At 41.1% G+C, this 12,310-nt stretch overlaps 1 protein-coding gene across 5 annotated transcripts in view; it reads left to right on the top strand.

Moving 5' to 3' along the window:
- The window catches only part of EFCAB11 (EF-hand calcium binding domain 11), a 251,543-nt gene that overhangs the window by 12,415 nt on the left and 226,818 nt on the right, over positions 1-12,310 (top strand). For all 5 annotated transcript variants that reach the window (XR_003682138.2, XR_003682140.2, XR_003682139.2 and 2 more), the window contains exons 4-5: positions 5,126-5,227; positions 6,105-6,195. Coding sequence is in view for 2 of the 5 variants with exons in the window: in XM_007126962.4 (XP_007127024.3) it covers positions 5,126-5,227; positions 6,105-6,195 (193 nt within the window). In the remaining 3 variants the exon portion in view is untranslated. The remainder of the gene's footprint in view (positions 1-5,125; positions 5,228-6,104; positions 6,196-12,310) is intronic.

Genomic DNA, 12,310 nt, shown 5'->3' with positions numbered 1-12,310 from the left:
GTCCTGGAGACTTTGCCGAGGTGTTTGTTAATGGTCCGGAGGAGGGGCTTTATCACTCACTACTCACCCTCCATCACAGGTCCCTCCATCACTTTCTCCTCCTCCGTAGGGTCTCTTTCTGCATGCTAGCCCTGTGGGGTTTCTCCTACAGACCCCCTACCCCCAAGCGTCTCACCCTCTTCTCTCAGATCCCTGCCCCCCGTTTTACAGCGCGCCCTCTTGCCGGCCCCCCCCTCAGATTTGCAGGCCCAAAGTGCTCCTCAGCTGTCCCTGTGTTGGTATCAAGTCCTGCCGGAAAGGGAACCCCCCCGACCCCGCGGAGTGCTGCTTTCTCCCGCTGCCGCGGGGAGTGCGGTGCGCGCCACTAGCCAGCTGCCCCCCAGCGAGCAGCCCTGATGGAAGCTGAGAGTTGGAGAGGGGGAGATTTAAGGACCAGGTTACCTGGAAGGAAGAGTGAAGCTTTAAACTCCAGAATAAGGGATCGGGGCTTTGCACTGATAACGCTGAGGAACCTTTGAAGGGTTATGAGCAGGAGATGTGCATAATAAAGACGACGATTCCTGTCCACGTTTGGTAGGAATAAGGTTCGTTGGTTCAGATTTCTCTGTTCTACTGTAACCTGTTTTTACTCTTCCTCATTTCCCTCCCAATGATGGAGTAAAACTTGCTTTCTTCCATTAAGGTGGATTCTTTTCTCTTCATGCCCCTACTATTATGCATGTAGCTGGAAGAAAATATTAGTCCTCTGAATTTACTTACCCATCTTACTGTGACAACTCACTGCTCTTGATGCCACGAAAGCCCTTCTGTCCTTACCATCTTTTTATGCAAACACATTCTATCCTTTTTTTTTTTTTTTCCTGCATGGCCTCCAAAAGTCATAATCTGAATTTTATTTCTCAAACTAGAAAAGGCTTGCATTATACCTTTTAAAAGGCCACTTAATCCTTGTAAGCCCTCATTTTTAGGCGTTTTCACTCCCTGGAAAAATTAATAGATGGCCCAATGACTGCGAGCCCTCTGTTTTCTACTAAATCCAGGACCAGACTTCCAGTCTAAAAAACTTGGCATTTTTATTATTTTCTCCTTCATTCTCCCAGGTTTATTGCAGTTTCTAATTTAAGCTCACTGTGATAGCCAGAGACTAGATGACTACCTTTTCAAGAGGATTTCTCTCTACGCACTGACCCTGAAGCTTAGAATTGTGAGCCACAAAAAAAAGAAAAAAAACCAACTTTCGAGGAAAAATTTATATAGTTTTGTTGGACTTTTTTTCACCACCCCTGTGGTGAAAGATGATTACCTTTCTAGGAAATTGCTTAAAAACAAAAAAGGGGGAAAAGATAACACTTCTCTATATGATATATCTATATCACATGTATTAAGTAGATTGGAAAGTAAAAAATATATATATTCATTATAGAACATGAAGAGTCCATTTCGCCAAGAGTAGTTTATAAAATGGAAGGGAGTGCTTTCAGTGATACGGAAAATGCACAGACTTGCAGAGTCTGGAAGGATTCGTAAAGATCGTTGGTCCCAGTGGCCTTTGAGACGTGATCCTCAGTCTTGTGTCCTGTGGGGGGCACTTCCAGAGGCACTGCTGGACAGGGAACGGTGAAGAGCCCACCTCACTGCAAACCGAATAGCTTTGCCTTCATCTCTACACACTGGGCGTTCCTGTTTTAGAAAGAAGAACCTTTCCTACAGCTAAAACAAAGTCAGAAAACTACTGGTAGGGTCCAGCTACCCGGGCAACTTCTGAACGCCTTCTGTAGATTAATAATGAACACAGTTAAACACATAGGTCTACGTGGTTCCTGTCGTGATCCCAGTGTGTAGCTACAGCAAAGTGTGTTTAGGTAACTTTTATTACTGGAACAGTTTACAGAGAAGACCCAACCTCGTATTTGGAATTAGAATGTTCTGAACATACTTTCACTCCAGGGGTGGACACAGGTAATGCATTTCTCATTGCGTATGAAATGTGGTGGCAGTAGAATTATGGAAAGTCTTTGTGAAGTGGTAATTTTAGGTTTGAATATTGTGACAGCAGGTGGAGCTAGTAGTAGGAACTCTATTTCTAGGCCATTTAAACAGCAGTAAAACACATAAAACTTAATGTGTTTGCATTACAGAGCTGTAGGAATAGCAAACCTTTATGCCTTGGCTTTGGAAAGTGATCATACTACTACAACATGGGAGCTCAGCTGAATGGAAACTTCTCTATCCTTTTTAGAAAAGGGACTTGCATGGTATTGAATGCATTTGTATGTGTTGCCATCGAAGATTAAGACAAGGGGATGGGGATGGGGCAGTGAGATATGTTTATGTGGTTTGATATTGACCTTAAAAAATAAGGTATACGAACCTGCGGGAAAGTAGTGTGAATGAACTTGATTACATAAATAGAGTTATTTGTATTATTAGATGGTTTCTTCTTTTTAAGTGGTAATAAATAGTTGAAATCCACATATATTTTCTCCTAGGAAACACTGAAGAACATGTGCTTTTTATCCCCCAAGATATGAAATAAAGACCTGACTACTTTACAGCCCCAAATACGGATGAGTTTTCTGAATATGTGGTTTAAAATATATAATTCACCACTCATGCACTTTTTTTTTCATGTGAATCTGAATCACACATTGAACCATGGAACTGTGCTTTTTTTTCTTATCGTTTCCCGAAATCAGATGCAATTAAATGAAGAGTGAATATTATGCATGCATTTCCTTTTCCTCTGAATTTTGTTTGTTTTTTACGGTATCATAGGTATTAAGAAATTGGGGTTTCTAAAATGACGATTTTGCTGGCTATGTGAATAAATAGTGACCTACTTTTTGGCATTAATTTACAGAGTTATAAGAGCATTTAAAACACATTTTAACGCTTTTTGCTGAAAACTAGAAATAATGTCTTCCTATGATTTTATTTACTTAGTCAACAAACGTGAGGAATGCCTCCTACAAGCAGGTATCTTACTAAACACTGTGGCTAAATTTTGACCACAGACAATCCTTTCCCTCAGTGTGTCTCAGGCAGACATGTGGCCAAATAGTTACCATGGGACCCGATGAGAATGGAGCTGCATCGCTGCACATCCTCCACTGCCATGGGGGAAATGCTAATTCCATACAATGTGTATTTATGGAGCACATGCCAAGCACTCTGGTAGGTGCCAGGAGATACGCCTGTTGCTGCTTTCTTGACTTTTGCTCTTGGTTGTCTCCGAAGCATCAAACAGCTGACATCTCCAAATTGGAACTCCATCTCAGCACCACCCCCATCCTGCTTCCCCTCGTCTTTCTCATCTCTTTGCATGACTCCTCAGACCACCTAGTCCTCGAGCCAGAACCTAGGGCTTATTCTTGACATCTTCTTTCTCATGCACCACGTCTGACCCTCCATCTTTTCTGCAGTATGTCTGGAACCTTACACTGCCCTCCGTTCCCGCACCCCCATGACCACATCTCTTGCCAGTAGGATCCTAACAAGTCTCCTTTCTTATATTTTGCTTTCCCCCAAGTCCTTTTTCAAAACAGTAGCCAGAGAGATCTTTCCAAAATCTAAATCAGATCATGTCACTTCTCAGTTCAAACTTTATTGACTTCCTATTGCAACGGAAATAAAAATCAAATTATTTCCCGTGGCCCACGAGGGGCTGTGCGTTCGGGCCCCTGCCCACCTCACCAACGCCGTCTTCACCGCATTCGAGCCACTGTAGCCTGTTTTCACTTCTCCTGCTCCCCACCCCATGGCCTTGGCACATGCTCTTTCCACGGCCTGGAATGCTCTTCTTCCCACCTTTAGGCAGTTGGTATCTTCTCATCATTTAGGTCTTAGCCTAAATATTACCTCCTCTGTGAGATCTCTCCTTCCCCAAAGTCTGCTCTACAGGAGGATTTCTGTGACGCGTTTTATACCCTCCTGTTTTCCCCTCGTTGCGCACGCCACAGTTCGTAATTATGTGTACGTTTGTAATTGAACCTGTATCATCACTGTCTGTGTCACTAGACCAGTGGCTCCCTGGGCACTGGAATCGTGTGTGTTCTCTTTTCCCCTCTATTCCCAGAGCTTAATGCAGTGCCTGGCACCCAGTGGGTCCTAAAGAGTTGCAAGAGAATCGTTTAAACACATAAAGATAGATGGACTTTTTAAATTTCTGAATCTTTAACTACAAATAAGAAAAATGTGGAAAATTAAGAAAACTGTTTTCTACTTTTGAAAAAAACCATCGGAACTATTTCGGGAAATGTGTATAGTTCAGTATACCTCACCAAAATATTCCCTTTTGGAAAGGGTGCAAGTTCTTAAAAATTAGCACATGGCTATTGTGTGATTTGGGGCTATTTTTAAAACAGTGATACATTTTTAAATGGAAATCCTGACATAAAAACGAACTGCTCTTTTTAGATATTTAGGGCTCAGTTCACTAGAATGTTTAAATTCTTGGCTGCACTCTTTAAACCTACTACAAAGATCACATTAGAATTCATTTTAATAGACATTGTAAGCACAGTATCCAATCTCATATGATCACGCTGGGCTCTTTTATTATGAGAATCACAGGAAGCAGAGCCTGAGGCTGCAGAACAGTCATGGGACGTAGCTAAGGCTGGGGACAGTGCCAACGCTATTGTTTATGGAATGTTCTCTCCACCTTTATCTGCGGTATGCAGTTGGTATTGACTTTTGAGAAACTACTTCTTCGCCCCGATCTCCCAGCTGGAAAAAAACCTGTCGTAATGACATCTGGCTAGGAAAAAAGGGATCAAAGACGCATAAGGAAAGAAAATTATGAGACCTTATTTTATAAGTAGTTTCGGGCCTGTCTGTTAGATCTGTCAGAGGGAAGAGTGTCATACTTTTTTGAGGTCATCATCTTTTATCTCCGGGAAGAGCTCAGTGAGCTCCGAAAGTGTCTACCCTTTCTGCCATCGATTGCTAATGTGGAGTCTACTTAGCTTTTAAGAAAATGTCTTTTCAACTTTAGAGATCTTTATGAATAAATACTACTTACCAAAATTAAGATAACATTTGTTTGTGGTAGTATCACTTTCCGTTTATGTTTTATTTCCTTCTTAAAGAGGAAGACAGTAAATTGGTTTTTTCCAACTTTTAGGGATATTACTTAAGGAGTTTTTAGACATTGTAAGGAAAAAGAAGGAAGCTCAACTATATCGGAATGAAATAAGACACATCTTCACAGCTTTTGACAGGCACTGTAAGTATCTTTAAAGTGTTTTGATATAAAAAATGGCTATTAAGGAACTGTGAATGGGAACATATACTCAGTAACTAAAATAATATACTTGGAAGGTTATTTTACTGTATTCATCAGCTATTACCTTAGATGTTGGTGTACATTTTTTTTCCTCCGTCACAATTTTAAATTCTTGACATTTACGATGGGTGAAATAATATCTACAGTTATATAATTGTACAATACTTATGATTTGCCTGCAATGTAATGGGTACAACAGAAGGGCTGGCCGTGCAGGGATATAGGTGAAGAGCTACTTTTGGAAGTTTGGGAGACCATGAGGCCTTTTTTTCCGACTCCTCCTTTGACCCACATATAATTGGATGAATTGTTTTCCCACGCTGGGGTGGCCCAGAGGAGTAGCTTCAGACCCCCTCCCCATAGAACACAGGGTTGAAAGACTTGTGGAGTCCAGGTTCAGTATTTTGGCTTCTTTAATGGTTTTCCTCTAAATAATAATATAGTTCTAATACCAAGCAAGAAAAAAATGTGAATTTTGAAGAATGAATTATTTTGGCAATTCACAAAGACTTGAAGCCTAATGCCATTGTTGCAGTGTCTGTCCCTTAGTCCTTTACCTGGGACTCAGGGAATCAGCAAATGATGGGGCCGGAAGAAACCTGCAGGAGCATCTGGGGCTGTACTGAGGGAGAGTATTACTAGATTCTCAAACTCTTCCAATGAGACAATCTCAGATTACCTTATATGTAAAATCAACTATAAATTACTGCTTTTCTCCTAGTAATAGATTAAAGTCTCACGCATATATTATGGCTGAAATAGCAGTTCATGGGGCTGATAGAAGTGTGTGAATGTTATGTATTCTGTTTTCAAATAGATCGTGGATATTTAACGCTGGAAGATTTCGAAAAAGCATTTAAGCAGGTGGCTCCCAAGTTATCGGAAAGGATTATTCTCGAGGTATTCAGGTAAGTTGCCAAAATCTTTATGTATACCCACCCCTTGATTTACCATTTGCTTTTACAAGTTTTCAGTTTTATGGAGAACACTCATTTATGCTTATTTTTCACTAGTGAACACTTTCCTCTCACAGCATATTGTCATGATCCAGGAGAGAATTTTATAGTTAGCTCTTAGTCCATCCACACCTTGACAGTGGGCTCTAAAGTGGGTGGAGCGCTTGCATACTAGGAAGGTGCAAAAATCATTTGTTAGTAGGGGTGGAGAGGAGCAGAAAGAAAGTAGAACTTCTTTGTCTATTTATGTATTGACCAAAAAACCCCCCGAAGCTTTATTAATATTTAACATGGATGCTGGTGTTCTCCCATGGTCTGTATTTCATCAGACATGGGTTACAAATGGTCCTTGAGTTGTCTGGAGAGTAGAGTTGGGTTGATCAGTGGTGGCCCCTCCTTCGTTTGTTTTCAAAGTTATATACCCATGTTGCAGTTCACACACACCTGATAAAGTAGATTTAAAGATTATATTATGTTTTCTTTATAAACTAATTGTGACAAAATGGGCAAGTGGCTTAAAAGCAGTTTCCGTTAGGAAACTGCAGATTGAAAGTAGTAAGAATAGTGTAAGCACATGCTTGCAGAGAAAATTGCAGAGTTGCCTCTTCTCTGACTGCTAACATGAGTTCCTCATCAACCCTGTTACCAGGTGTGTTAATTAGGGTTTCGTACAGCAGTAAGAGCCAGAAAACCCAAAACAACAAAGCTCAGAAAAGAGAGCAATAAACACAGGAGAGTCCAGGGCTGATGTGATGGCAACACAGTTGTGAAGGACCCAGATTCCTCCCCTCTTGTTGTTTGGCTGCCTCAGCATCTGGCTTCTCCCTCTTGCTTCAAGATGGCTCCCAAGGTTTCAGCCATCACACCTGAATTCCAGCTAGGCAGGCCGAAAGGGAGCAGAAGATATGCCCCTCCTTTTAAGGCTATCCATTATTTCTTCCTACATCCCAGTGACCAAAGCTTAGTTCCAAGGCCACGAATAGCTACAAGGGGGAGGTGGGTCTGGAAAATGTAATCCCTTCTTTGGGCAGTCATGTGCACTCAAATGGAGTTTCTGATACTGAGCTTCGAAGAAGGAGAGAACAGATATTGGGGGACACCTGGCAGGTGTTCTCATGTGGATAAAAGTAATTTCTTGAAATCTGACCGGAAGCCAGCCCTGCTCAGTAGAAACGATCAAGCAGGTTATTTGAAATAAGGGTCTGCACTCACTGTCATTAGCAGTGACATATATGAAATTCTTTTGCTGCATCATTTGCAAGCAGATTATTGAGCAAGCTATTGAAGAGCAAAGGAGTTCAAGCCAGGCACAGACAAAGTGCCTGAGGACAGCATTACTTAGGTGATTACAGAACATCAAGACCTTTAAAATATAGTAGCATCTGTGTGTACACTTTGTGATGAGAAGAGTAATGAAACTCAATGTATTTCTACCACATGGTGGTGGTTTTTCACAAAAAGAATTACTTCATTTTACTTTTACAAAAAGACACGTGTCAGTCTTCCCTGGTGGCGCAGTGGTTAAGAATCCGCCTGCCAATGCAGGGGACACGGTTTCGAGCCCTGGTCCGGGGAGATGCCACATGCCGCGGAGCAACTAAGCCCGTGCGCCACAACTACTGAGCCTGCGCACCACAGCTACTGAAGCCGGCGTGCTTAGAGCCCGTGCTCCACAACAGGAGAAGCCACCGCAATGAGAAGCCCGCGCTCCGCAACGAAGAGTAGCCCCTGCTGGCCGCAACTAGAGGAAGCCCGTGCACAGCAATGAAGACCTAATGCAGCCAAAAATAAATAAATTTAAAAAAAAAACCAAAAAACGACAAGTGTCCAAATTTGCTGACCTTTTTGTGTTAAATGGCTTCAGGAGGTGCCCCCTTGTACCACATATGTAATTTTGAAAAATCCACTTAAATATAGCCGTTAAAGGTAGAAGCAGTCTTTTAACAGTGAGCAGAAAAGTAACTTCTTCTCAAAAGAAATTTACATTATTGGGAGAGCATTTTTGAAAATAGATATTTGGAAATGTGATTCTGTTTTTAAAAATGTGTACACCTATTGAAGCCTTCATACCTGCATGTTTAATAAGTTAAAAATGGAATGTTCTAATCTAGTGAAAAAAGTCGTAGAAAGTTTCAGAGGTTTAAGAAAAAAAAAAAATGGTCATGAAGAACCTAGGAGCAAGACGGGAGTAAAGACACAGACCTACTAGAGAATGGACTTGAGGATACGGGGAGGGGGAAGGGTAAGCTGGGACGAAGTGACAGGGTGGCGTGGACATATATACACTACCAAACGTAAAATAGCTAGTGGGAAGCAGCCGCATAGCACAGGGAATCAGCTCGGTGCTTTGTGACCACCTAGAGGGGTGGGATAGGGAGGGTGGGAGGGAGGGAGACGCAAGAGGGAAGAGATACGGGAACATATGTATATGTATAGCTGATTCACTTTGTTATAAAGCAGAAACTAACACACCATTGTAAAGCAATTATACTCCAATAAAGATGTTAAAAAAAAAACGAAACAAGCAATTCCCAAACTATTTCAGGTTGGGGATTAAAAAAAAAAAATGGTTATGGGTAAGCCTAACTGTGGAGTATATGTATAAAATATTTTTAAAAATTCAAAAGAAAAGTTTCAGTGGTTTGAGAGCACAATTTTTAAAAGTATAAAAATTCAATAGCTTTGATAAGTTTTCAAGAGCAACTAATTGGTATCAGGAGAAATGGATATTTATTAGCTGAATTTCAATTAACAATACCAACAAAATAATTAAAAAAAAAAACCCTTAAGCTTTTTCATTATCAGAGTATGGAATTAAAAACAGGGATTCGGTGTCATGATGCCCTTTTCCCATTTAGATCTACATACCTTCGTGAGGTATCTCTGACAGCCATTAAGACCAAACAGTAAAACAAACTGAACTTGAAATTGCTCAGTCACAAAGGATTCAACCGAGATGTACAGAAATAATAAAGTACGTGAAATCACGTTGTTCTTGTTAGATGTTATTAATAATTTCTAGTGATGGCAAAAAGTCATTTGCCATTAATGAATAAAATATTTTTACCTTTAATTCCTTAGAAATTTCTGTATTATATTTTATAATGAACATAACATATTAATATTGTGGCACATGTCCGTATAATCTATACATAAATATATTCATATGCCCACAAATCTTGTACTTCCCAGGATTGCGATCAAAACAGTTTAGAGACTACTACAGTAAACAGCCAAACAAGGCATTTTAGCTAACTGAACATGGCCTGCTTAAAGTCTCATTTGCATTATTATTTATAGCACCACAATCCCTAAACCAGAATAAATGATGCATGATAAGAATTAAATGAGGGCTTCCCTGGTGGCACAGTGGTTGAGAGTCCGCCTGCCGATGCAGGGGACACGGGTTCATGCCCCGGTCCGGGAAGATCCCACGTGCCGCGGAGCGGCTAGGCCCGTGAGCCCTGGCCGCTGAGCGTGCGCGTCCGGAGCCTGTGCCCCGCAACGGGAGAGGCCACGACAGTGAGAGGCCCGTGTACCGCAAAAAAAAAAAAAAATAATAATTAAATGAAGTTGTGACACCAAAAGAGAGAAAAATATTTCCTCTGAGTGTAAATTGAAGTTTGTCGGAGAAACAGAGATGTCTAACTTCCACATGTCTCTGTTTCAGTGGTACAAATAATTTTCAAGAATAAGGAAAAGAATGATTTCCCTGGTGGTCCAGTGGTTAAGACTCTGCGCTTCCACTGCAGGGGGCACGGGTTCGATCCCCGGTCGGGGAACTAAGATCCTGCATGCTTTGCGGCGTGGCCAAAAAAAAAAAAAAAAAAAGAAAGAATAAGGAAAAGAGGAGCAGCTGCTGGGGCTGTTAGTGATGATGCAAATTACATAATGTTTCTAAGGTTAGACACTGTGTGAGAAGCTTGAATAGCTTTGACTTAATTGACCAGTGTGAATGGAGTTCATTCCCAGGTTCACAGTTACTCAGAAGAAAGCTGATATATGAAGACCACTATAAAAAGGCAGCCAGAGAGGGAGACTTCCAATAAGACCAGAGTCAGCTGTGCTTTGAATGATGAAAGAAGTTTTCACACTCTTCAATTCTTAGATTGCCAGATTCTTCCCAAAGAAACTTCTCAGACCAATAGTAGCCTCTTTCAGAAGGCTTGTGATACTTGCTTGTATCACACCTTCGTTTTGTAAGACAAACCAACCAACCACAACAATAAAACCAACTAAACACCCAAAACAAACCTTTCAGAAAGACAGACTTGAGGCATAAGGCATCAAAGAATCATTTCATCTTGTAACTTGATGGAAACACTGGAGTATCATTCATTAAATCTGAGGGCTTTACAAGAAGTAAATGAGATATGTTTATAAAGTTTGTGAATTGTTGGCTAACTACTCTGGTGGTGTTTACTTTTAGCGATTTTTTCATGAATAAAAGCACCGTGGTTTTTAAAAAATATGTATATTGTCAGTATTTGTAATATTCATCACCTGTTCTGCTATCATAACCTTTTTAAAAAAATCTTAGTTCTATAGTTAAATGGATTCAAAGCTCACCTCCAGGCTTTGTGTTATAGTTTCTGCCAAGCTGAAGTCTATCCTCTAGGTAGGGATCATAAGAACTATATTCCCTGGTGTCTTCCATGTTCAACAATGTTTATCTGAGCCATTGTCCTTGAATAAAAACATATAATAGATTGAACATTAACACTTTTAAAAAATTAATTAATTTAGGGGTTTCCCTGGTGGCGCAGTGGTTAGGAATCCGCTTGCCAATGGACGGGACATGGGTTCAAGCCCTGGTCTGGGAAGATTCCACATGCTGCAGAGAAACTAAGCCCACAAGCCACAACTGCTGAAGCCCATGTGCCTAGAGCCCGTGCTCCACAACAAGCGAAGCCAGCGCAAGGAGAAGCCCACGCACCACAACAAAGAGTAGCCCCCGCTCACCGCAACTAGAGAAAGCCCGTGCCCGGCAGCGAATGTAGCCAAAAATAAATTATTTTTTATCTGTGGCGTGTGGGCTCAGTAGTTGTGGCTCGCGGGCTTAGTTGCTCCGCGGCATGTGGGATCTTCCCAGACCAGGGCTCGAACCCGTGTCCCCTCCATTGGCAGTAGGATTCTTAACCACTGCGCCACCAGGGAAGTCCAAACATTAACATTTTTGAATCACATTCTTTTCCTTTGAAAATGCTGATTGTGCTTATGTTGGCAGTCCTTTTAAATTGTTTAATTTCTATTTCTTTTGCTCAAATTGTTCACCATATTTCTCAGTATATTTTCAGCAGTGTCTGTTCTCCTTTGTGCTGTGTCCAATGTGGCTTTGTTGTTGTTGTTGTTATGGGGTTTTTTAAAAAAATATCTTTATTGGAGTATAATTGCTTTACAATGTTGTGTTAGTTTCTGCTGTAGAAAAAAGTGAATCAGCTATACGTATACATGTATTCCCATATCCCCTCCCTCTTGCGTCTCCCTCCCACCCTCCCTATCCCACCCCTCTAGGTGGTCACAAAGCACCGAGCTGATCTCCCTGTGCTATGTGGCTGCTTCCCACTAGCTATCTATTTTACGTTTGGTAGTGTGTATATGTCCATGTCACTCTTTCACTTCGTTCCAGCTTACCCTTCCCCCTCCCTGTGTCCTCAGTCCATTCTCTACGTCTGCATCTTTATTCCTGTCCTGCCCCTACGTTCATCAGAACCATTTTTTTCTTTAGATTCCATATATATGTGTTGGCATGCAATATTTGTTTTTCTCTTTCTGACTTACTTCACTCTGTATGACAGACTCTGGGTCCATCCACCTCGCTACAAATAACTCAGTTTTGTTTCTTTTTATGGCTGAGTAATATTCCATAGTATATATGTGCCACATCTTCTTTATCCAGTCATCTGTCGATGGACACTTAGGTTGCTTCCGTGTCCTGGCTATTGTAGATAGTGCTACAGTGAACATTGTGGTACATGTCTCTTTTTGAATTATGGTTTTCTCTGGGTATATGCCCAGTAGTGGGATTGCTGGATCATATGGTAATTCTGTTTTTAGTTTTTTAAGG

This window comes from Physeter macrocephalus, chromosome 11 (genome assembly GCF_002837175.3).
Source record: "Physeter macrocephalus isolate SW-GA chromosome 11, ASM283717v5, whole genome shotgun sequence".
Lineage (NCBI taxonomy): Eukaryota > Metazoa > Chordata > Mammalia > Artiodactyla > Physeteridae > Physeter > Physeter macrocephalus.
The sequence above is the reverse complement of the archived record's forward strand: the minus strand, read 5'-3'. Positions and strand labels throughout refer to the sequence as shown.